Consider the following 25,949-nt stretch of genomic DNA (forward strand, 5'->3'; position numbering starts at 1 on the left):
TCCGGGGGATGCTGAGGGGAGCGGGGCCGGGGGCTCAGTCCGGGGGATGCTGAAGGGAGCGGGGCCGGGGGCTCAGTCCGGGCAGTGCTGAGGGGAGCGGGGCCGGGGGCTCAGTCCGGGCAGCGCTGAGGGGAGCGGGGCCGGGGGCTCAGTCCGGGCAGTGCTGAGGGGAGCAGGCGGCGCTGCCCCGCCGCTCGCAGGGTGCACACAATGGAGCAATGGAGCAGGTTGAATGGGCGCGGGGCCGCGGCAACACCGGGGCTGGATCCGGGCTCGGGCGGCCGCAGCCGCTCGCGGGCGCTCGGGACAGGACGGGCCGCTCCGCTCCGCTCCGCTCCGCTCCGCTCCGCTCCGCTCCGCTCCGCTCCGCTCCGCTCCGCTCCGCTCCGCTCCGGGTTTCGGCAGGGCCCGCGGCGGGGGCGGGCCGCGCCGGGCCGGGCCGGGCGGGCCGGGCGGCAGCGCTGGGGTTTGAACGGAGCAGGTTGAGTGCCCGCAGCGGGCACCGGGCCGTGCGTGCGGCCGCGAGGGACAGCACCGGACCGAACCGAGCCCAGCCGGCGGCCGCGGTGAGTGAGGGCGGGACCCCCGAGCCCCGTCCCTGCGTGCGGCCCCGCGGGCGCTCCCGAAGCGGGACGGGACCGTGTCCCTGCGAGCCTCCGCTGGGCTTTCCCATGCGGTTGATGCTGGTTTCTCCCGGTGTTCGCGGCCCAAAGCTGAGGTTTGCGAGGTGTACCTTCTTTTCGGGCTGTTTCACACGGCTCCGCGTGCCCCGGGCGCTCGCTGTGCGGAGGAGCCGCTCCGGGGCTCTCCCGCAGCCGCTGCTGCACGCAGGGAGCAGCGCCGGGATGAGCTCCGGCCGCTCTCCCCCGTGCGCCGGGCCGGCCCCTGGGCCGCGGGCACTGACACCGGAGCGAGCCCAGCCCGAGCCCAGCCCGAGCCCAGCCCGTGTTCAGTGAGGCTGAGTGGAAAATCCCGACCCCCCTGAGGAGCAGCCCGCAGTGCCGCGGGGTGGGAGCGCGCCTGTCCCCACCGGGACGGTGCTGAGAAAAGTCAAACCTCTTGCTGGATTGAGTCTTCCCTAAAAATACCTTATTTCTAATTGCCTACTCCATAAACCATTTTTTTTTTTTTTAAAAAAAAAGGAAGTATGATGAGGTAGGAATTAAACTCCATGCATATTTTATTGTAATTAAGCTGTGCAGCTCTGGGATCTTCAACTCCAGCTGGCCGAGAAGTGTTTTAGAAGAAGTGTTATTAAATTCCAGGGAGAAAGATATAAGCCTTATCTGATGGTCCAGTCATAGGCTCTTTGTTTAAAGTGTGCTTTAACTCCCGAGTTATAAAACACAATGTTTGCCTGTTTTCAGGGGGCCCTCCTGCTTTACTTGTCCTTGGGACTCCTGGCCCACATGTTGCAAAACTTAGGAAATGAAAGAAAAGTTAAGGTGTTTGTTCTGAAATGTGAAAGAATAACTGCAGGTAACAGTACTGAAAAGAGAGGCAGGCTTCAAACCTGCAGTGAGGCACCTGAGTTAAAGATAATGTGGGATATAGAAAGAAAATCCAGGCTTTTTGGGAGGTGAGAGGCAGCAGAGTGCATGCACACTATTAAAAACTCTTCCTGGGTCTTTAAGCATCAGCTCCCTGGAATAAGTTTGAGAGTGATACTTTTATAAAATCTGTTTTTAACTTCTGAAGGATGCTCTTTTCCTACATTTAAAAATGTCTGTAGGCTGTTACAGAAAGAAATGTTAAGTTTTATCAACCGAAGTTGCGCAATTCATAAGAAATGATCCGTTCATGGGTGCTTTGTGGTTCTGTGCTATCTATTGTCTATAAAAATGGGGATCAGCTGGTGGGTTGGGATCAAGTGGTGCACAACTCATTATTTTAACAATAGTGGCTCGGCTTGGGAGGTTGCCTAGGGAATTGATTTAATGCTGCTGTCCTTTCAGCCGTTGAGGCGGGTGTCCCGCCATGACTTTGATCAAAATCACCGGTATTTGAGAAGGAGAATAAAATTTTCACTCCATAAAAAGCAAAGGAGAGGCCACTTGCTATTAACAGCTCCCACTTTTGCATGAGCTGATCTGTAATTTAAAACACTGTCAAGAAATACCCGTGGCAGTAGTTTCATGAGCATCAAAATACAGAATGAAAATTAGTCCTCTGTTCAAGACTTGGCTTCCCTTTATTTCTGGGAAAAGCTTTAAGCTGTGTGTTTCTGTTGGCTCTACAAAGTAATCTTTCTATAAATGGAACAGTTTCCTTTAATGAAATCTGAATAAGCTGAGTTTTTTCTAAGGTGTCACCCAAGATCCAATTTAAATTGATAACGTTGATGGCACAGCCAGGGCACAGCCACGTGGGGTAGCGTGCTGGTGTGGAGATTTGGTTTGTTTGTTTGCTCTGGGCTTTTTAATAAGTTTATACAAGCCTGAATGTTAATAAAACAAAACCAAACTCTCCAAATTAGGAAAGCCAATGTCTATTTCCAAGTTTGCTGGAGACCTGCTGTACTGTCTGCAGTAGGACAGCATTTTCTGCCTGTGCCTTCAGAGGAGGTGAGACTGTCATTCCTCATTGCCTGGGAGCTCCTTACAGAAACCCCTTCCACGAAGGGGTACTCAGGGTGTTGAAGTGAGGGTGCTGTACAAGCAGTTCTGTGGCATTTTCCTCGTGGCACGGTGGGATGGATGCTCTGAGCAGTGCTGGCTGTTGTCCTTGGCAGGTTGTCAGAGGCACTGGCCAGCAAAGCCTGGCTCCTGGGCAGTGGGTTCCTTGGTTTGAGCCTGTGGGGCTGGGCTGTGCCCGGCACAAATCTGCCTTTGCTGCCCAGCCCGCGAGCAGAAGGTGCTTCTGGTGGAGCCTCACGGGGCCAGCTGGTGCCAGACTGATCTAACGGCCAGGAGGGAGCTGTGTGTTCTTGTGTACTCCTTTGGGTTTGTTTTCCTCCTTTCTTGTTTATTTTAGGACGCTGGAACTGTTTTCTGTAACAAAGGTGGCTTTCTTGTTCCAGTCCCCACGGTCACGGAGGGCACTGTTGTTACTCCAGAGATCTGAGCTCACCCTCTGCTCTCCTGACTTTGGAGCCTTTTGTTGCTCACCTGACACTACAGAACTGTCTGGGTGTAGCTGGGTGGCCGAGAGGGATGTGGAGCACAGATCTGAGGGATGGGAAGGCAGGCTGGGGGATCCACAGTGTGAGGAAGTATCCGACACTGCAGATGGGCGCTCACAAAGGCTCCCCAGGGGCAGTGGAAGTGCAGAGGAGGGGCAGGGAGAGGTGAGCAGAGTTGGGAGCAGACTCATGTTGAAGGGCTAGAAAAGCCAGGCCCAGAGTGCTGAGGATGCCACGTGCCCTGCTGGAGGCTCAGTCAACCACTGAAGGATGTAAAACCACTCCAAGGGTGTTTGGCCGTGTGTGTTACAGGTCTTGGTATGAGCTGCCCATGTGAGTCTCTTCAGGCTGAAGTAACTCAGAAAACTTCAAGTGGAGACAGGCTGTGGTGCAGAGTGGTGTGTGCTCTGTTACAGATGTGATTTATTGGAACTGACACGGAGTTCCTGTTCCTTCTCACGCTGAGTGTGACCCAGCGTGTGGCTGAGATGTGCCAGCTGGGATGGGGTGGGTCACACCAGGCAGTGCTGAGCCTCAGACAGCTTCTCCTTCTTTGCTTGGCTGCTCTTCCACCCACAGGTGAAAAAAAAGGAAGAATGTTAGCAATTACCAGCGGTGTTAATTGGTGTCCAGCACAGAGGATCTTATGGTATGAAATGCCCACTCCTCAGTGGGACCACACTCACATTGATAAGTGGCTGAGTGCACAGGGTGCAGCTCATCCATGCCCATGCCTAGGACATGGCTGCATTGGCACTACTCCTTTCCAGGTGTCCTGGTTTTATCTCCACGTTGTGAGTTGTCTCTGTACAATTTAGATTTTCATTTACAGAAAGACTCCTGCATTCATTTGCAGTTTGAAACCCTCTGTGCAGCAAACCCAAACCTGTCTTGGGTTGGTGAATGGGTGTACAGAGAGCTGGCAGAGGCAGCAGAAAGGTGTGCAGAGCGCTGGAGATCTGTGTAAGGAAAAGCATGGATGGATTCTCACTCATATTTACCCGTCCCATGTCTGGTGGGATGAGTGTTACCCTGAACAGGGTGTGCAAGGCAGGTGCCAGCTGAAGCTGTGCCTGCTGAACCTCAGAGGCAGCAGCACGCTGCCCTCCTGCAAATAATTCCTTAAAGAGGAGAAAAACAAATTCCATGTAGGCTTCTCGAGGAATGGGGAGCAAATGCTAATTCCCTTTCAGGGTCCGTTGCCATGGGGAGTCAGTTCAAATCCTTTCTAATGCCTTCCTCAGCAGCAAGTTGTGCTGACACATGCTTTTCATGGCTTCCAGAAGGAGAGGAGGAATGACTGGGAACAAAAGCTGCATGGGAATGGGCAGCCCCGGGAGGAGCAGGGGTGCTGTGGGCTGGCTGGGCTGGCACAGGTAGAGAGAGGTGTCCTTTGCCCAGGGAGCTCAGCCCCGTGTCCTGCCTGCCTGGGAGGGGTGGGTGCCAGGGAGCTCGTGTGCCATGCCCTGGTGTGCTGTGCAGTGTGTGTGCCTGTTCCTCTTGCTCCTGAAGAGCAAATCCTGGGAATTTGTCCTCCAGCAAAACTGGATGCACTCAGGGTTGGGCTGAGCCCCTGCCTTTACCTGGTGAGCAATGCAAGATGTGTTTAGTGCCCTACTGGGGGAATAGCCAGAAGACCAGATTTCACCAAATAAAATTCCTTAAAAATCTGCATTTTCAGAAAGTCTCATCTATCTAAGAGCATGCAAGCGCAGCATCTGCATCCCAAACTCTGTTGTGACCTTTCCCCTTTGATCAGAGATCTCTGAATTCTGAGTTTCCAGTAGCTCCCAGGGAAATCCACAGGATGTGTTTCTTTGCTCCCGTTCTGGCTTGCCCCTTCTGGCACCTTTGCTGCCAGCGTGGTGCCAGCACAGCTGTTCTGGCCTCATGGCATGTTTGATTAGGGAACTCCTCTGTCAGAAAAATAAACCAAGCAAAAATCTCCACTTTTATTCCTCCAGACAAGTTCCTAGAGAAATAAGAAAAAGATCCCATACTGGATTGTTTTGTTTTCTATTGTCAAGATTTGTTGATGTTTTTCCATGCTGTAATATTCATGGTTAAATATTTGCTGTTCAAAAGGGAGTATAACTTTGAGGGTATTTTTTAAGCTTTTTGTTTTATACAAGATACTTTAACTCTGGAAAGTAGCCATACATTAATGACATAGTAATACCATAGGTAGGTAAAACTTTGTTTTGTAAATATGAAAATTATATCAATTTGTTGGAAAAAATATCTTTTTGTGTCAGCAATATGGAACTTCCATCTTATGTGCCTTGCCTATTCTGCCTGGCTCCCATATGTGTAACTTTAGCAATGTTTATGCAAGTTATTTTGAGTGAATGTTGATATTTGATGCTGATTAAAGTGGAGATTCGCACAGATGATGTGTGGAACCCTTAGAGCCTGGCTTGTGTGACAATTAAATCTAAATCTGCATGAATTTAGGCCAGCTTAAATGCTTAGCAATATTTGGGTGACTGTTAGTGGCTTAGCGGAATAAGAAGCCCAAGACTGCAGATGGGTGAATGCCCCATGGAATATTGTCATATTAGGGTTTTATAATCTCTTCAGATTTGGTTTTTTTAGGTCTAACTACGGCTAAGCTTTTCATCCAAGAACTTCTTTGGTTTGTGGATACTGTTTTTAAAAAATCCAGCCCATGTTGTGGGGAACCGGTGCTTGAGGGTTGTTCCACCGGAGTTGTCACTTTGGTTAGAAAGTAAAAACACAGACTGGGAAGTTCCTGTTGATGGTTACAGATTAACTAGGAGAGAACCTGCAGCATAATTTAATATGGTCCAGGGAAGGGAAGTTGGTGAGGGCATAAAGTTTGCTGGTTGCATGTTGTGGTGTGAACAGAAATGCAAATGACTTCTCTCCCCCTGGTCAGTACCTGTTATTTCGAATATCAGTGTACCAAAGGGCTGGGTTCTGGGCAGCATGTCCTGGAGAAGTGTCTCTGTGCTCTGCAGTGTGTTTGCCAAGCTGCTGAGTGCTGATGGCAGCTTGGGAAATGATGTAGAGCTTGATGTGGAACATTTCTTTATTGAGCTAAGAAACTGCGGAGAAAACCCAGCGATCCCCTCTGGGCAGCCCCTGCTCAGCTCCTGAGAAGTGAATCTCTTGCTTACTCTCAAACTGAAGATAAAGCACCTCACTTCCTCCCTTCTAATAACACTGAAGGCTTGTTGTGAAGCTGAATTGCTTAGGTTTTCAATACCACCTCAGGATTCTCTAGGGAAAGTTCAAAGTAGTATTTGTCCTTTGGTGTTTATTTTCTGTTTGCAGAGACTGGGAGGGAGCTGCCCACACGAGATGGTGTCATCAGAGATGCTGCATGCCCCCACCACAATCCCAGCTGCCACACTAAAGCCCAGCCTTTCTCTCTGGGCTCTATTCCTGCTGCTTAGTGCCAGCCAGATGGTCTGTCCTCCCTCCCATACTGAGATCTCTAAAGCTCATCAGAGGGCTCTGGCCATAGCTGGGGCCAATACAGCATCATTTCCATCACAGCATTATTTCCACCCCACACTTGGGGTGGCCTCTGTGTGACTCTGGATTGCTCTTCTCATTTCTTACCCTTTAAAAAATTAATATTATTATTTTGTTATACTTTTCCTTTATGTCAATTGTAGAGCCCAGTATCTCTGAACTATTTTTCATGCTAAAATGTGTCATTAATGGGCACAAGCTTCTAAAATCAGTAGCCTGCTCAATATTCAGTGTTTTCTGGCCTTTCCTTCAGTTACCAGGAACATGAACTTTATACACCATTTGGGGGCTAAAGAAAGGAATCAGTTTTTAGTAAGTCACACTTCCCACTTGTGTTCACTGGGTAGATATGGGCTCCGAAACTGCTGAAAGTGGAGCTGTGGTTTTGTCTGAGGGAAGTGCTGGTGTCCTGCAGACCTGCCCTGCCATCAGGAACGATCCCTGGTCCTGGAGCTGTGGTTTTGTCCGAGGGAAGTGCTGGTGTCTGCCATTTGGAATGATCCCTGGTGCCTGATGGAGTCACTGCTGTTACCTGTGCAGGTGCTCCAGGCACCAGCAGGTGAGAGGGGCACACTTGGCACTCTCAGCCCCTGAACTGACGCAGTGTGCTGCTCTCTGCCCAGGCTCAGACCCTTTCCTGGCCGTGTGCTTATTCCCTCTCCACGCTGGGGACCTGCTCAGAGTCCAGGTTAACCGCTGCAGATAAACATTTGGATTGTGCTGCTGCAGAACAGTTCTGTGCTGAGCCTTTCCAGCAGCCCGAGCTGAGAACGTTTCACTGAGCGTGGCTCAGCCTGCAGCTGCTGGTAACAGCGCTGTGATTCCCTGGAATGAGGGAATTCCTGGCTTCCCAGCACAGCACACAGAGTTTTTCTGTGTGAGAGGGGAAACTGCAGCATACGGTGAGACACGTGGGGTCAGATGTTGTTCTTGGTGCTGAGCCTCTTGCTGTGAGAAGCATCTCTCCCAGCCCAGGCAGGACATGTGTGTCCTCTGCTGCATTCACACACCTTACACATCCATTCCCACAGCTCCCAGAATCACATAACTTCATTCAGCATGTGTAGAATGAAACCTTCCTTGTGAGGAGTTTACCCACTTTCTGATAACAAAGAGAATCATATTTGTTCATCTCATCTGTCTGTATCTGCACTGTTTATTCATGCATGCACACGTGAATATGTCAGTTAACTTATTCCTTGCATCAAACTTTGAGCAATATCAGCTTGTTTCTATTAATAATAAGCAATACCAATTTACTTCCATTAATAACTTGAGCAGTATCAGTTTCCTTCCATTAATAACTCTCTTGTAAAGTACAGCTCTGTACAACTAATCAAAGCTCTTTGGAAAAGTGTCTCTCGTGGAACACAGTGCTCAAAGCACTGAAATAAGGCAGCTGACAGGTTTAATGGAAATTAATTAACTGAAATAGTTCTCTCAAGGTGCTGTGTTTCTGCACAGCACATATTGGACTCCTTGCTCAACTTCCAGATTAAAAGACTTTCTCCAGATCCAAAGTAGGTGGATTCCTGACATGCTGCAGTAGCACCTCTGCTCTCAGGTAGTGAAGCACCGATTGTTTTACCTTTTGCAATGAATGTGGCAGGCTCAGGGCTGAGCCTGCAGGAATTTTGCTTATTGTGAAAATGATACCCCAAGCTGAGAAACGTGCAGAGTGGAAAAGTGAGGAGTGTTTTTAACTCTTTCTGAATTGGCTGCTTTATCAAGCTGGTTTTGAACTCGGATTTATATCTTGTCAGGATTTTGGTAACTTTTTTGCCAAAATAGTTTTGTTGTTACAGTCCTAATTAAAGTTAATTATATGTACATGGGCACCTTTTACTCTAATAGTTTATGTGTATAAAATAAGTCATACAGGTACAGCCTGCCTTTTAGTCGGTGGCATTGACAGAATGTTCTTTTTCTCCTGTATTGAAATGCTGCAAATTTGTGTACAGTTAAGTTCCTAAGTGTGTGTTCCCTTGAGACGATGGTATTTGGCCCAAGCATGGTGTTGGTTGGGATTCTGTTTGCTTTTTTTTTTTGCACTCAAATAACTTTGAGGACTATCCAAACAACTGCTGGTGTTTCTTGGGAAGGTTTTCTTGTAGGATGTTTGTGTCAGCTGATGCAAGCCCTTCGGGAGTCTGCCTTCATCCCTGATGTGCCCGGGAGAACCTTTGTTCCAAGGGGCCACCGTGGTGTGGGAGAAGCCTTTGTGCAAGAACAAAGGAGGATTGTATCAGCCGTGGCCGTGAGAGGGAGGGGAGGGGGCTCAGGAGTTCTTTCAGAGGCACTGCAGGGATGTATTGACAGCCACATTTCCCTGTAAATCTCCTCTGTGATACGGGTTCTGTGTGGGAGCTGGGCTGGAGATAAGATCTGCTTTTATTGTGTGCAAATTCTTAGTGCTGAATATTTGATACGGTTTCCTTAATTAAAACACGATACCTCTCGTACTTCTGTAGCCTAAAGCAAAAAGCCTAGCAGTGGGCTGGACTGTGGTGTTGTTCCTGTGCTTTAAAAGTAACTAACAGCTTGTGTCTTACTAATTAAGGCTGGAAGAGTGGCCTTAGTGCAGGCTATAAGGAAAGCCGGTGGCTGGCCAAAAGGGCAGGAAATGTAGAAGATGAGGCCTGGCAAAGGTAGTGGGTATTGCTGCTCGGGTTCCAGAGCTTGGTAAAACATGCCTTTAGTGTAAACAGTACACAGGCCATACCCTAAACACACCCCCAGGGCAGCCTGGGTGCGTTTTAAGATGGAGCAAACCACAAACGGGTGTTTGTGGCTCCCTCCTGCAGCAGAGCATCCAGACATCCCTGCTCCCCCCAGAGAGAGGCAAATCCCACGGTGCAGCCACAGCCTCGGGGCAGGAGCATCGTGGGTGTCACCCTGGCACTGGCCTGGGGGTCTCTAACGCTTCCCAATCAACAGAAACATTGACACTGAGGCACGAGTTTCTGGCTGCATGGGAAAAGGGGAGAAATTCTCCAGGTTCTTGTTCCCTTGTCAGCTGAGCGCGGTGGCTGCACCCCAGGAAATGATTGTAGCTAAATCGGTCATTAAGGATCAGAGGAGTCCCATTGGCTGGGGTTTCAGATGATTTGTTGTCCTTTTTGTTTTGAATGAAATGGATCTGTGTCCCTCAGCAGAGCTGCAGGCCAAGCACTTCATGTGCTGTGGTGCTTCGTTCGGGGGTGGGTTTGTTACTAAGGCCCCCTGGCAGCAGTTCTAGGAGGAGATTTGGGTGGCAGTGTCCTTGCATCCTGCTAGAATTGCTTGGATAAAGACAGTTGGAGCTGTTCGTGCCAAGTGTGGGTGAGCAAGCAGCTGGGGTGACCAGAGTGAAGGTGGGAGGGAGATAAAATGAGAGACCAAAGTGGGCTTGTAACAGGAAGGGGTGTCTGGATTGCTGAAACCAGACCCTGAACTTCATAAAATAGCAAAGGGAGAAGGAGGATCCAGTGAAAGGATTTGGTGTCAGCACAGGAGATTAAGAATTCCATAGCTTCAAAGGAGTACAAAATGCTGTGTGTCTGCCTGTAACCATCACTGTTCATTCTGGGGGCTGATGTAGCTGTTCCTCCTCAGGCTCAAAGTGCCCATCCATGGGCAAATCCATCCCGAGGGCCACAGGGCAGTGTCTGCCAAGGGCACAGGGGCCCCGTGTCCTCATAACTCTGCTCTGGTCTCAAAATCAGGGGTGATTACCTTTGAGTCACCTTTTAAATTACTGCAACCTTCACTTGGGGAGGATTTATAGTTTTGTGGTGTTGTCAGATCTGTCTGCAGCCTGTTAAATATGGGACAGCATCAGTGAATGGATTAAATTGATTGTCTCTGCAGGCCCACAGTGGCCTGCGGTGGCTGGGGGGTGAGGGTGGCAGAGGTGACAGAGGTGCCATTGCTCTCTGCAGCACCATGGGAGCTGCTGGCTGGTGGCACCGGTGTGGCACAGCCCTGGCTCCGGCCAGGCCAAGTGTCCGTGCCCTTTGCCCGGGTGTCCGTGGAGATGGGCACGTTTGGAGAGCCAAGAACTACATTTGCTGTCATTGTGTGAAACCAGTGGAGCGTTTTGCATAAAGGGCTCAAATATCTACGGTGCTTGCAGTAGCTGGGGGCATTTTTTTGTAAATGAAAGTCGCAGTTACCCATTGCCGTTTCCCTTGCAGAGGCTTTGATGGTGAGCGGGAGGCTGCCTGACGATGAGTTACTGGAGTCTGGACAAGAAGAGCTGCCTGCAGTACTGCCGGCACTTCCTGGCGGATAACGGCGTGTTCCACGGTGAGTCCCGCAGCTGTTGTGCAGCTCTGGCTCGGTGCTGCTGCTGCCGGTGGCCGCTCCGGAGCCGCGCCTGGCTCGGGGGCGCTCGGGGGGCGCTCGGGACCCCGGCAGCGCGGGGAGGGCACGGCGGGGCCGCCAGGGGGCGCTCCGGGACCGCCGCCCCCGGGACCGGCTCCGACCGATCCCCTTTCCAGTACCGGCTCCGACCCATCCTCATCCCGGTACCGGCTCCGACCCATCCCCCCGGGACAGGCTCCGACCGCTCCTCCTCGGTACCGGCTCCGACCCATCCCCCCGGGACCGGCTCCGACCGATCCCCTTTCCAGTACCGGCTCCGACCCATCCTCATCCCGGTACCGGCTCCGACCCATCCCCCCGGGACCGGCTCCGACCGCTCCTCCTCGGTACCGGCTCCGACCCATCCCCCCGGGACCGGCTCCGACCCATCCCCCCGGGACCGGCTCCGACCCATCCCCCCGGTACCGGCTCCGACCGATCCCCCTGGGACCGGCTCTGACCCATCCCCTCTACAGTACCGGCTCCGACCGATCCCCCTGGGACCGGCTCTGACCCATCCCCTCTCCAGTACCGGCTCCGACCGATCCCCCTGGTACCGGCTCCGACCGATCCCCACTCTGGTTCTGGCTCCAAATGATCCCTGCCACCCCGGTACTGCTCCAACCGATCCCCCCGGTATTAGCTCCAACCGATCCCCCCGGTACCACAGATTCCCCCCTCAGTCCCACGGATCTCCCCTGATCCTGGGTCCCACCGGTCCCCCCGGTGCTGCCGGTGCTGGACACAGCCAGGTCCGACTGATCCCCCGGTACTGGACCCGTGGCAGCCCCGGGCAGGTGGTGGGGGCTGACCCCGGGGCAGGCAGAGCTGAGAGGCCCTGAGTTCTGAGATCTTGTATTCTTTATTCCCTTTGAGGTCAGTAATTAGAAACCATCACTTTAGGGCAGAATTATGGCACTACTAATAATAGCAGCACAGAATGGCTATGAATTAAAGATAGAAATACTTGTCTCATTCAAAGCAAAGGTATTTTTTTCCCCTAGAGAACATACAGCTCCATTTTCAGTGTGTTTGTCAGGACTGGAGAGGTTTGCAGCCCAACCAAACTCTATCTGCATTTTTGTCACTGTGGTTATGTCACCATCGATGAAGTTAATGGCTTAGTGGGAGAATTAATCATTTGTCAGTCTGTGAATCTTCCTAATAAAAGCCAGTTCAGAGAGAGCCCCATTTTTCCCTGTACTGTTTTTTTTCCTTGCCCATGAGCACTTCTGGTTCTATTTGGGACACCAGAAGAATGTTAATAACTTTCTGTAAGTAAGTCTGACAGTGGTGTTGTCACATTAATTCATGTGTGCTGCACTCGGGACTTGTGTTAGAGGGAAAGTGCTGTCATCTCCAGGCAGAACCATTCTGCTTCTCCAATGGAATGGATTCATTCCTGGGATTTATCAGGCCACTCGTGTGGTCCCACTGGTTTGGTGGGATCATGTTCCTGCAGAGCTCCTCTGCCCTTGTGGAAGGGATGTGTTCACCCAGGTGTCCCTGGGCACTGTGGCAGTGTTTTGGGAGATGCCTGTTAATCCCTGTTCTCCCCAGGCAGCTCCCTGCTCTCCTGCACCAGTGTGTGACTGCAACAGCTACAGGGATGTGTGTTTGCAGCTCTGCTATTCCAGACAGTGAAAGAAGAGTCTGGCCCATGTTCTGTGACCTGAGGTGGTGTTTCAGCACACAGCAGCACCATGTCTTTATCCTGCTAATGGTGCAGAGGCTGGATAATGATCCATCAGCACAGAGTCCAGTAATCCATGAACAGCTATTGAGGGATGAGTCTGCAAAGTGATAATCATCCACAGCCCAAGGCATAATTAGCAGGAATCCTAGACCAGAAAGATTTCCTGGCCTAATTTATTTATCTTTGATTGATGACCAGATAAGATGAACTATTTTTCCCTGACAGAATCCATCAGGGGTTCCCATTTGTCTCCTTTAACCTAAGCAACTGCAGAGCCAGTTCCTTTCCCTCTGGGTGTATGGAGGGGCTGAACCCTGCCCTGGACAGTGGCAGAGGTGACAGTGCCACACATGGGGTAAGGATGTGTGCATGTCCCAGGAGTTAGCCTGGTGTTGTGGTGCTCCACAGGAGCTGGCTTCCTCCAGGGCTGTGCTGGTAATTCAGGCTGCTCACATCATCCAAGTGCACAGTTCACTGGCATCAGGGCTGTCTGGAGTGATTGTCTGGAGCTCAACTGCTACACCTGGGGTGTAGCCAGGTAAAAATATCCCACAGGGCCAGCTGGTGCTCTTAGAAAGAGTAGGAGTATCCTTAGAAGGACTGGAAGTGTCTGCAGAGGGGCACAAGAGGAATTTTGCTGCCCAGCTCTGCTCATCTCTGGTGTTTCCTTCACACCCTGTGGCACCTGCATTGCTCTAAACACCTGAGCAGATGGGGTTCAAATGCAAGAACTCATGGACTGCACTAATAAAAATGCTGAAGCTCTGTGTCTATTTGGAGTGGTTTGACTGTTTTGTGTAAAAAACCAAAAAAACCAAAAGCTGACCGAAAACCACCAACAAAACCCCAAACAAACCCAAACCTCCCCAAGGAAACCAAAAGGGAAAAAGGCTCAGCCTGCAGCAGAAACAGCGAGCTGAGGCTGCAGCCCTGTTGCAGTGCAGTGCCCTGCAGCAGGGGGACAGGATTTGGAGTGTTCAGGAGTAGGATGAAGGTGCTGGTGCCACAAGGCCCAGACTAATGCAGTTCTGGGCATCAGTGTTTGAGCAGGGGGAGCTCAGGAACAGACTGAAGGGTAGAGAAGTGGAGATGAGTCAGGGTTGTTTAGCTTGGGAAATCAAAGATTGACAGGGGATGTGACTGCTGGCCCTGAGTCCATTGTAAAGGGAAAGCTCAGGGAGGAAAAGGCTTAATTGAACTGATGGGGGGAAATTGGCACAAGAGAAAGTTGAAAATTGTCCACGAGTATATGAAACAGGCTTGGGAAAAACTAAAGTACTTAGAGTGGGAGACTGACAAGTTTTGGAAAAATTGTTAGAGCATCGTATTTGTGCTCTCGCTCTGAAGTTGTAAATGTGATTATATTCCCCCAATGTATTGACTAGTGGGAAATAAGGCTGGAAAACTATCTGTGGTCCCAATTCAATTTCTGTGTCCAGTGAACTTCAGCTACAAACAGCAGTGCTTCCACTGCATTCAGGAGAATGCTGCTGTGTGTGGATCAGGCTGCTCTCTGCTGGGTTTTAATGGTGCTTTGAGACACTTGCATGTTGTTAGACAAGATGAAGTATTGATACACAACTGTGGGGCTTTCCACGGGGCTCTGACGGGTTTCCTTTAAATAATGACTGAGATTTGTGTGTGTAATGAAGTACTGTGTGCATCCACGTTGCCTAAAGCTCTCTCGTCATTTTATAATTTTATTAGGAAAAGCTGCTAATGGCTGCATTTGCAGGATATTAAAATTCTTATCTGTTTATGTCTGAAATTTTTGGTTACAGAAGTGGAGGTTGCTGCTGTGCCTTGTACTCTGGGGAGTCTTATCTGCCCAGAAGCAAAACCGTCAGTTTTCTTCAGCAGCAGCAGCAGCAGTGTGTGCACACAGAGAATAACAGACCAGACACAGGGGCTGGGGGTGAGCTGTTTTAACAGTTTCTGCAGAACAGAGAAGACAAGCAATTAGAATGTTTGGAATAGCCTTGAGGATTTGATGAACCCACTTTCCTTTCTGTCCTCTTGCAAGCAGTTCCAAAATACAAAGTACAGTATCCCTCTAGGCTTGGAAGGAGGGGTTTTTTGTTTGTTTTTTTTCCAGGGGTTTTAAGCTGTAAATATGCATCATGTTTTGTTTGTTTGCTGGCAGCAACAACGTAGGAATGGCTGTGCTGTCAGAGCAAACATCCATTTAACTTTGCTACTAGATGGTCTATACTTCCTGGAAGTATAAAGGGAAAAAAACCCCAAATTGTACAGAGCAGCCCTTCCTGTGGCTCCCAGTGCCTCCCAGTCAGCAAGGCAAGTACCTCCCCAGCCAAAACTGCATCTAGATAATGGCAGTTTTTATCATTGCATCTGATAGTTTTATATTTTCCCTTAAGATTTTTGGAATTCATTTATGCTTGTGACCGTCTGTGGGAATTAACCCCCGAACTGGTGGTGGTTGGTGTGAACCCTGTGGCTGGAGGGAGGCAGGAATTCCGGCTGCCAGGGATGGAGCAGGTTGTGTTGTGCTGTTGTTTCACCTTGGAAAGGGAATTGCTTGGAAGGAGTGAGTGGGTCTGAGCCCGACAGGTGACACAGGTCCTTATGTTGGGCACATCCTGATGAGGAAACCACAGAGAACCTCTCCTTGCTTCAGTGACCTTGGACTTCTGTGCCCAATGAGAACCTAAAATGCCTTCTGTTCTCCCTTTCTGTGCAGTCAAATGGACTATTTTGGTTATTGGAGCACAAGAGTTTTTGGGGAGCAGTCCTAGAGCTTTGCCAGATTGCACAAATCCTTCAGGCCTGATGTTTGCTGATGGGCAGTGCTGTATAATCAGTTCTGCTGAAGCCTCGTGCAAGGCTGGGGGCACAGCTACAGATGCCAGATGTGGGCTGCAGGATTCAGCCTTTTATCTCCAGAGTCGCTTCAGCTGGAGTTTCATAATGATGCTGGGAAAGCACAACTTAGGAGTGCAGGAATTTGTGTTTGGGTTCATATTCTGATTTATGTGAAATATCCACAAGTCATTCCTCAGAACAAACAGATGTAAATGAAAACGTGTTTGCAAGAGCATTAAGGAATTAATGTATTAAGGTCCACTTAGATTTAAAAAGGGCCTAAAATGCCTGAAGAAACTCTCTCTACTTTGTTTGTCTGTCTCTGGATCCATCCTTCATTGAAAGGAGAAGCCTCATGGGGGATCTGTCTCCAGACAGTATTTCAGATTATGTTCTAATGCCAGGTATTTTTCCCCTTCCATTTTTGTGTCTTTCTCAGCTTTCCATAGAACCATGCCTTCATTAACGATAAATGAGTCGATAAATCTTTAATCTGATAAAAATGACAAGTTTTCCATGCAGCTGATACAAAGTTTTATTCACAGCTGGCTGACTTTTCACAAGGAGATTGTCTCACAGTTCAGATCTAAGATTACACTTGGAAGATGATTATGAAGATGCTGTTATCTCCTTATTTCATTATCTATTCCCTGTAAGAGGTGCTAGTTCTCTAATCAGCTTTTCTTGCTCTTTAGTAGAATTAGGCTTTGTACTGGTTTCCAGCTATTTTGACAGTGATAAAGGAAAACCCAATGAGCTAGAAAATGAACCTTCCTCTGATGCTGTAATTTCCAAACTGTTAGTTAAATCATATTCTCATTTATTGGAAAATGGATATTTTGCGGTAGAACTTGCAGGGCTATGTCTCTCTCTGGTAATCTGAGCCTCGTGAGGTGTGGGCAGAAAACCTAAGTGGGAAAAACAGGCGTGGAGGTGAGGCTGTTACTTTTCCTGCCAGACCTTAGCTCAGGACTGTGCAATACCCATGGGACAGCAGTGATGGCTGAAAAGATCTTGTCTTATGGTGATCATTGATGTCAATCAATTACTGATAAAGGAAAATGAGTTTTTTGTTCAGAAAGCTTGTTTGTCACCATCACCTCTAGGAGTGTTAGAACTGTGTGTGCTGTGGCTCTGCAGAGCATTCCCAGCAGGAGCCTGTGACCCCTGGGAGTGAGGGAAAAGCCAGGCAAACTGACAGGGATTAAATGCAAAACCTGGCTTGACACTGAGGAGTTGTCATGGGGATTGATTTCTCTTTTTTCTTTTTTTTTTTTTTTTTTTTAATTTTGGAAGTTGTATAAACCTACAGATCTTCTTTTACCATTTGGCATATGTCAACTGAATTATATAACATTTTCATTTGTTTGCTGAAATGTTTTTCTAACCTATATAACATGCTTGAATTTCTAAAGACATGTAGCATTTAAGCATGCCTGGTTTTAAAAGGAAGTCTATTTTGGAGACAAAACAATGAAGAATGTATTGGTGATTGTGTAAGGTTTCTTACAGAGCAGCTGTGGTGTCGAAGGTGCTTGTGTATAGCTCATCTTATAAGTAACAGAACAGTAGGAGTGTAATTTGCATTTAACACATTATCAAGTGCAATCTGATACATCAATAATTAAACTGTACAGCAGTGACAGTTTCTTTTTTGTTGTTGAATATATGTTGATGTGCTATAGCACATCATCTCACTGTCCATGCACTGGTAACTGTCCAGAGGTTTCAGAGTGCTGATTTCAGCCAGGAAGGTGGGGAGCTGAGCTGGGAACCAGAGCTGGGGTCACGCTTCCCTCGCTCTGCCTGGCAATGGGTGACACTCAGAGTGGGACTTGTGCCACCTCCTGCCATCCCAGCCTGGCAGTGCCATTGGAGCCACAGCTCAGAGCAGCCAAGAGATCCTGCAGTGGCTCTGGGCTCTTGTTTCACGTTCCAGGGTGCTGGACACAGTCCATGGATACCCTGCAGAGTGCTGGGCTCTGTCCTGGGGGCTGTGGGAAGGCTCTCTGTGCTAGCAGCAGCTAAGAAATGATTTCTCAGCAAGTAAAACATGTCAGCTCCACTTGGATCTTGTCTCCCATCAACTGAAGTTCTGCAGGCATGTGGGACTATAAGGGGTGCGTTTTATTGAGTGACTTTTTTATTTGTTTTCCTCCTCTGTCAGGTTGTTGCTCTTGTAACTTTTTCCTGTGCTAGACAAATTCTGTCTCTTTATTGCTGTCACAATGTTTGGGAATACAGCTGGGAATTCCTTTGGTGTGCTGATGTAAATGTCACAGTGGAAGAGCCAGCTGAAGACAGAATTAGAAAATGCAGTAAATGAAAGATGCGAGGCATTTATGTGGAGTTTACTTAATTCTTGCTGTGCTTTCCAGCCCTGTGAGCCCCTGGGCTCCGTTGTAAGGAAGTGCAGTTTATGCCAATGTGAATGCTTCTGTCCGTTGTTCTTCCTGTAAAGCCCCTGATTTCAGGGACGCCTGTAAGCAGCCCAGGGTTTTGCCCGGGGCACGGGGGTTTGTGTAGCTGCTGGGGGAGTTGGTGCTCAGCACCTGCCGGGGGCTCCTGCTCCTGGGGCACTGCAGCGCCCGGGGATGCACAGCCCGGGCGAGCGCAGCTGGCCTGAGCCTGCAGGGCGGCTGTTCCTGCGCTCAGGGACAGTGGGACACGGCCGGAGCAGGGGCCCAGAGCCAGGGCAAAGGCTGCTGCTGCTCGCAGAACCCCTGGCTGCAGCTGCCGGGGGTTACTCTGGAGCGGGGCTGCATTTCCCCTGCCGCATTCAGCCTGCGTCACTCCTCAGCCGGACTCTGGTAATCCCTGCCCGCCCCGCGGGACTTCCCTGAGCTCCCCGGGACCGGGCAGTGATCCCCGGGACCGAGCAGTGATCCCCGGGACCGGGCAGGGCTCCCCGGGACCGGGCAGGGCTCCCCGGGACCGAGCAGTGATCCCCGGGACCGGGCAGTGATCCCCGGGACCGGGCAGGGCTCCCCGGGACCGGGCAGGGCTCCCCGGGACCGAGCAGTGATCCCCGGGACCGGGCAGGGCTCCCCGGGACTTCCCTGAGCTCCCCGGGACCGAGCAGCGCTCCCCGGGACCGGGCAGGGCTCCCCGGGACCGAGCAGTGATCCCCGGGACCGGGCAGGGCTCCCCGGGACCGGGCAGTGATCCCCGGGACCGAGCAGTGATCCCCGGGACCGAGCAGTGATCCCCGGGACCGGGCAGGGCTCCCCGGGACCGGGCACGCTCGGAGCCCGGAGCGCCTGCGGAGCTCTCAGCGCTGAGTGCGGTGCCCGGAGCTCTGAGTGCGGGGACAGACACAGGAGCAGCGCTGTGTGCGGGGACAGACACGGGAGCAGCGCTGAGTGCGGGGACACGGGAGCAGCACTGAGTGCGGGGACAGACACGGGAGCAGCGCTGAGTGCGGGGACAGACACGGGAGCAGCGCTGAGTGCGGGGACAGACACGGGAGCAGCTCTGTGTGCGGTGCCCGGAGCTCTGTGTGCGGGGACAGACACGGGAGCAGCGCTGAGTGCGGGGACAGACACGGGAGCAGCTCTGTGTGCAGGGACACGGGAGCAGCGCTGAGTGCAGGGACACGGGAGCAGCGCTGAGTGCGGTGCCCGGAGCTCTGTGTGCGGTGCCCGGAGCTCTGTGTGCAGGGACACGGGAGCAGCGCTGTTGTGCAGGATCAGCTCGCAGCTGCAGCACGGGCAGATGCTGCCGGCTCCCTCGCAGCCTGCGCTCCTCGGCTCTGAGCCAAGTTACCTGCTCTCCTCTCTGTGATATGGATCACCGAGGTTTCCTCGCTCATCCTGAGCAGCGGTGCTCGGCCGTACCTCCAAGGATTGCTTTCCAAATGTGTCGGCTCTGAAGGCGTGAAGATCAAACCGCGCCTTTCCTGAAGGGAGAATTGCCGTTCTGCTTGCCAATAATGCGTGACTTACAAATTTAATGGCAGACCTTGAAGTATATAAAAATTTAAGTCCAGAAAAAGGTAAGGATGTTTGAGTTTGGAATTGCCATAGGACGAGCTAGTAATGTGTCTGGAAATGCTTATAGAAAAATCAAGTAACTTAACCCTTGGGACTGGTAAATTGTGGTGTTTATGTGGACACTGTTGGTACAGTAACTCTGTATTTATTCCTGAATGTTTAACAAGAAAACCTGGTGGGTTTGTATTGACTTGAAAGTCAAGTCGATTTCTCCATGAGAACATATAGCTTGTATTTAAGATACTGCTCTTTTGATGAGGACAAACTGCACTTCTGTGTTAGCCTAGATTACTACAAATGTGTTTGCCTTGAATAAAAACATTCTTGACCTTCTCATCTGTTGGGAATTTTGCTGTGGCGTTCAGTGGAGAAGAGTTTGTTGTTTTTTTTCTAGTAGCACTTATAAATAGTATAACACATTTGCAAGTGGTATGTAAAATTTGAATGAAAGCACTGGATAAAAGATGTCTTTCCAAGAATTGCAGGAGATGCTACAAAAAAAGGAAGACATCTTGAATAACTTTCTTCAGCATCTTGTTGTTTATAATGTCTAATTTTGTTCCATTTAAGTCAGTGCTGAATGGAAAGTGGCAATTAGCTTAAGCCTCTAAGTGGATAGAGAGAAAATGCTGTAGAGAGAAGGAGAAATTATGGTAGATTAAAGTTAATATTTGTATTCTGCTCGTCCTTAAGGATGTTGGATTATGTTCTTTTAAAGAAAACACTTAGAAAATACATTTAGCATTAGAGCTTTCTTGCCAGAATTGTGTAGCCCAGAAGAAATTTTTGTGACGAGATTATCTGTAATTTGAAATCAAACAGACTAAAATAAAGCCACCAAAAGTAGTGGATCATACTTTGAAATATCATCTTGCCCAATATAAGATGCTAGAAAATTTCAGGGCAGTGTTGGGGGTTGATACGCTTTTTTTCTTTGTATCTGTTGTGGTTGATTTTAGTGGATATCTTTTATCTAGTGGAAGTCTCTGGGAATAGACACAGCTATTGTATAAAAACCAGATCCTATTTTAGGCAAAAGTGAGTTGTTTGTGGATGCTCTGTGGGGAGGGCTGCCTGTGCTGGGACTGCAGATGCTGCTGTTCCTCTCACAGATGTTGGGTACCCAGAGCTCTCCGTGGAGCTTTGGTGGCCGTGGCTAAAGGAGGGCAGGTGTTACTCCATCTGCCTTCCCAGGTGCAGCAGGTAATGGATATGAACTGAATAATTCACAGCAGCCAGCTCTCCTGGAGGGGTTGGAAACAGGCCTGCAAGGAAAGCAGCAGCTTCAAGTTCTGAATCTCATGGCAGGGTATGTGTGGATAAACACATTCCACACCAGAGAGCTCAGCTGGGGGTGGAGTTCTGCTCGAGGTCATTCTGCAGGCCTTTCCTTACCCAGATGTGACAGCAAGGCCAAATCCCAGATGCTCATCCTTGGTTGTGCCAATGCCATCCCTGTGTGGGGAGACCAGCGAGGGCTGTAGGGCAGTGAGTGGGTGTCCCTGCTGTCCTGGGGTGTCCTGTGGTGTCCCAGAGTGTCCTGCAGTGTCTCTGGGTGTCCCTGCTGAACTGGGGTGTCCTGTGGTGTCCCAGAGTGTCCTGCAGTGTCTCTGGGTGTCCCTGCTGTCCTGGGGTGTCCTGTGGTGTCCCAGAGTGTCCCTACTGTCCCAGAGTGTCCTGCAGTATCCCAGGGTGTCCCTGCTGTCCCGGGGTGTCCTGTAGTGTCCCTGGGTGTCCCTGGTGCTGAGGTTTGGCTGCTCAGAGGTGGGGTCATGGCTGGGCTCCCCTCTGTAGCAGGGACTATGGCAGTGCCTTGTTTAATGTCATTATTAGTGCTGCTTTGGGACTGCTGTGCCTGAAGCTGTCCAAGCACCTGTCCAGGCACTGAGTGTAGGCTCTGGAATACTGATGGAATTAGCCTGGAACAGCAAACTGGTCTGAGTGGATATGGAAGGCATCAATCTCCTGGGAAGAACTGTCTTCCACAGGTTTCACTGCAATAACCCCTTCAATTGGTGTCAGCATTAAATGCACTCACAAGAAGTCGGCACACCCATGGCAGCTGTGGCAGGTGGGGAGCCTCGGGGTGGTTTGGTGTGTCCTGAGGAGGTTGCCCAGTGTTGCCCTGAGTGCTGCCTGGCCTGAGTGTCACGGTGGGGCATCACAAAGTGTCCCTGCCATGGCCCTGCTGGGGGTTCAGAGGGTGCTGGAGCTGGATGCTGGTGGCTCCAGGGGCAGTATCTGATCAGTTCTGCAGAGGATGTGGCTGGCCAGGTAGTAACCAGGTTATGTGCTTGCTAACTACTTAGTGTTTGTGGTTTTGGTGCTTATGAATGAAGTCTGCTCTTTTTTCAGTAAATCTACAGAACACTGTCACGGTGTTAGGGGAAATGTTATTGCTGTTTGCTGAAGAACTGTTTTTCCAAAACTCTGGGGCATAGATTGGAATTACTGAGGTAACTTCTTCAGTGCTTTTCAGGAGGCTGAGCTGCCCCAGTGGCACACTGGGTCGGTGCTGGCACCGTGGTGACACACAGCAGCTTGGGGACAGCAGGGGCTGGTGAGCAGAGCGTGCTGACAGGAACCGTCCCAGCTCTGTCCAGCACTGAGCTTGCTGCAAGGGATGTGTGTGCTGGTTTTTCCTCTTCCCTTCAGCAGCTGATGCCCCAGGGAGCACGTGCTGCTCTGTCTCTCCCTGCATGAGTGAAGTGGAAGCTGGCTTTTCCCTGGCAATGCCAGCAAAGCTGGCTGGAGGGCAGGGAGCTGAGCCTGGGCTGTGGCAGGTTATCGATAGCAGCGCGGCAGAGAGCGGGCTCAGAGGTGTTCCCACGTTACCAACAGAAACATTGATCAGCCTGAAACTCAGATGCACCAAACAGCATCGTTTTCAGTAATAAAATCACTTTGGTGTTTGAGACTGTCAATTCATTGTTTGCCCACAGATGACTCACTGTCGCTGACTTGCACCGAGGTAATTTAAAATAGAATAGATAAACATGTTTCTTTAGCAAAATGACTATTTCTGAGGAGGGTGAATAAATTAGTTCATATCATCTGTTGCACTGCAGTCTCCATTCATTACTTTTAAAGGTTAATTAACTTCACCTTCCATTCTATTCTGCTTTTTTCCCCTCTTCCTAGTCTCTAGCCGAGCTCCAGATGTGGCTTTGTGTGTCAGCCTGGGGGGAAGCAGTGCTCCCTCCAGGCCCTGGGGACTGGATCCCTGTTCCAGCTGTTCCTGTGCCCTGTCACTGCTCCCCTCCCCAGGCTGTGCTGCTGGACAGGGGCTGTCACACGTTCACTGATAAACGTGCAGACATCAGAAGGGACTGTTTGCACTGAGCCTGGGACAGTTCATCCTCTGCACGTCTCTGTGTGGGCACAGCAGCAAGCTTGAGGAAGGGCCTTTGGGCAGTGGGGTTTTTTCCTATTTTTTGTTGAATTGGTGAAGTTAAGTGGGAGGTGTGATGTACAAAGGGCGGTGTGGTTAATGAGGGGGTCTGCCCTAGCTCAGTACGTTATGGGAATTGTATCTGTTGTATCATACAACACAGGCAGGCTGAGAACAAGGTCTGGTTCACCAGTGAGTGATCCTTATTTATGTACTTACTGATTTTTTTGGAGGGCAGATGTGGGATTCTGGCAGAGAAGGAGTTTGTGGTTTACTGTTCTCCACCTCTGCATGCCGAGGCACGGCTCCTGGGATGCTCAGGCTGCTGTGTGCCAGCTGGGAGGCTGTGAAGGATCAGCCCCTGCCCTGGCACTGCAGAGCTGCAGTGAGGAGGGATTGCCCTCCTGAGCAGAGCTCCCCTGGCCTGGGGAGCCCCTGGGTTTCCTCTGGGGACATGGGAACAGACCCTGGGGCTGGTACCTGTGCTCCTGTCATGGTCAAACAGGGGAGGGTGCTGCTTGTCCTGAGAGCCACCCCCGATCTGGCACGGTGGCACCACACACCTGTGAGCTCTGGCAGGGACAGCGGAAACTCTCCTCCTCCTCCTCTTCCCTCCTCCTGCTTTTTCCACATGCTCTGTGGTGTCATAATCAACTGCTGTGCCCTCCCTGCTGAGGGATCCTCGAGGAAGAAAGAGGATTAGGATGTGCAAACTTAACTGTGTTTGCTTAATAAATCTGTGCTCCTTGTTCGCCCCATTGATGTGACAATGTGCTTTGGCACTTGGCCATGGCTGTGCTTAACCGATTGTGCTTTTCAGTGTTGACAAAGGACTAATTCCATAGTCCTAATGGAAAACTTACACTCCTCTGGCCGCTGTGCAGCAGTGGCACCAGGGCTCTCACAATGCACAGCTCTGGTGGAGTTGTTTCTGAAAAAAGGATGAAACCTGGGCTAATTGCTTGAAGATAATAAGTGGAACTTTGCTGAGCTGGCAGAAGGAGGGGTCCTTGGGCAGGGGTGGAAAACATGCATTATTCATGGTGTCCAACAGGGCAGCACAGCCCTGGAAAAGAGGCACTGGCCTGGCAGGACATTTCTGCACTGCACAGTGCTCTGTGAAGCCTCGGTGACAGAACAAAGCTTGTCATTAAGGATCATTCAGATTCTTTTTGGATTATGCTGTAGTGCCAAGCTTTTGTTTGGATGCTTCTGGTTCCTTTCTGATCTCTAAGAGCAAAAGAGGAGGGGGCCTCAGTCTGGGAAGGAACTCTGGGTTCTCCCATGGCAAGAATAACTAAGGATTGTCAAGGATTTGCTAGAGAAGGTGAAGAGCAGAAACCTTTGACTTGTAATGTGAAAATAAGATGAGTTATTGGTCATCCTGGAAGCACTTGAGCCCACAGTGTCAATAGGGGAGGCTGAAAGAGCAGATACTGTGAAATTCATGTTACTCAGATGTGACTTCTGGGAGCTGCTGCTGCCAACTTTTTGCATTTGTTTTGGGTGTTTTTGAAAGAAAAAGAAGACACAGACAGACAGTTCCCAGACTTATACCGAGCTGAAACATGCTGATAGGTTTTGGTTGTGCTTGGGGTTGATTCTCTATTCTGGGTAGTGAATAGTTTTGTTCTTAAGCTTCACCCCTTTTTTGTTTGTATATTATTTAGTGACTTTACAAGCACGAGCTGCTTCCCAGAGTTAGGGATTTCCTTTGATGAGACACCATTCACAGTTGTTCTGAGTAGTCTCAACTTGTGTTTGGTTACTTGTTTCGATGCTCTGCATCTCCAGGGCTGAGATGAATTGCCCGTGCCCTTTTCAGCCTCTGGTGTCTCTGCTGGTGCTGTGTGGCTTCCTCGAGGGTTTCTTGAGAAATGCAGAAGTGTGAGAGATTGATTGTCCATCTCATGTCCGTGGACTTCCCAGAGATTACCATTAAATCCACTGTAAGAAGCTTAATGTGAAATTCCGTGAGGCTAGAAGAGCTGCTGCGAAGCAAATTAAACTGGCATAAAATATGAGCTGTGCCTATTTAAACCAAACCCCAATCCTGCCTGGGGCTGTGCAGTGCCCCAGACCTGCCTGTGCCCTCTCTGCCCCCCTGGCTCTTTGGCTGTTATGTAACCCCCCAGCAATCATCACCCTGATGGCATTAGTGCTGTTCTGTGGGATTTAGATAAAATGTGCTTTCTGGGCACAAAACGGTGTCTAACGGCATCATGGAAGGGAAAACAGTGCTCAGGGTGAGGGGCTGATGCAGGACAGGGCATGGGGAGAGGGCTGACAGCTGAGAACATTGTGGGGGTCTGGGGTTTGCTTTGGGGTTTGGTTGGACCCAGAGTGTTTTCACTGCTGGGATGGGACAGTTCAGTCGTGTGCTGGTCTCGGGTGCAGGGGAGGGTGGTTTTTGGAAAGGACCTTTCAGCTCATGGAGTCCAACCATCATCCCAGCACCAGCACAGTGTTCATCACTAAACTGGCTCCTCAAGGGTCACAGGCACTCGTTTTACAAATGCTTCCAGGGACGGTGACCCCAGCACTGGCCCTGGGCCAGGGCCTCAGCACCCCTAACAAAATACTGAATGCAGGGGAGAAGAGCTGCTGCTGCAGTTATCAAAGGAACTCCTGCATTTTATGGGTTCCTTTTATCTCTTCAAGCTTAATGTTGGCTTAATGCAGTTGATGCCTATCATTTAGAAACCCAGTTTATATCCTCTTTCATAATTATACTTCTCAGTGTTTGGTAATGCTCTTTATACCTTATTTAATCTTTTTGTTTTGTCAGATGGCTGTAACAGTAAGTCCATAAAAGCAAGATGAGACCAGACCTTTTGTCATTTGGTTGCACTTTGACATATTAATTTCTTAATGTACAGGAAAATAAAAGAACTGTTTGTGGACAGCAGTAAGAAATTTGTTTTGATCTTTGATTTTAAAATAAAATGATCTGTCTCACAGCAGTGGTGTAACCTTTTGCTGTAGATTTGGCAGTAGAGTGTTGCTGCTAATGCAAAGGTAATAGTGTTTTCTTGAATAACTAGACCCCAAAATACAGTAGTAAAAAATGGCCAGGATATT

At 50.0% G+C, this 25,949-nt stretch overlaps 1 protein-coding gene across 20 annotated transcripts in view; it reads left to right on the forward strand.

The window, feature by feature from the left end:
* The window catches only part of PLCH1 (phospholipase C eta 1), a 79,261-nt gene that overhangs the window by 1,601 nt on the left and 51,711 nt on the right, over positions 1–25,949 (forward strand). For 5 of the 20 annotated variants that reach the window (XM_086843897.1, XM_086843878.1, XM_086843895.1 and 2 more), the window contains exons 1-2: positions 427–566; positions 10,798–10,909. In XM_086843897.1, coding sequence (XP_086700023.1) covers positions 10,831–10,909 — 79 coding nt within the window. In that variant the 5' untranslated portion in view covers positions 427–566; positions 10,798–10,830. Of the gene's footprint in view, positions 1–112; positions 228–417; positions 567–9,896; positions 9,944–10,797; positions 10,910–19,144; positions 19,480–25,949 lie in introns of those variants that run through there. The other 15 variants (XM_086843881.1, XM_086843879.1, XM_086843896.1 and 12 more) reach the window with 9 other exon arrangements.

The sequence above is a fragment of the Cyanistes caeruleus genome, chromosome 10 (genome assembly GCF_971803275.1).
Source record: "Cyanistes caeruleus chromosome 10, bCyaCae1.hap1.1, whole genome shotgun sequence".
Taxonomy (NCBI): Eukaryota; Metazoa; Chordata; class Aves; order Passeriformes; family Paridae; genus Cyanistes; species Cyanistes caeruleus.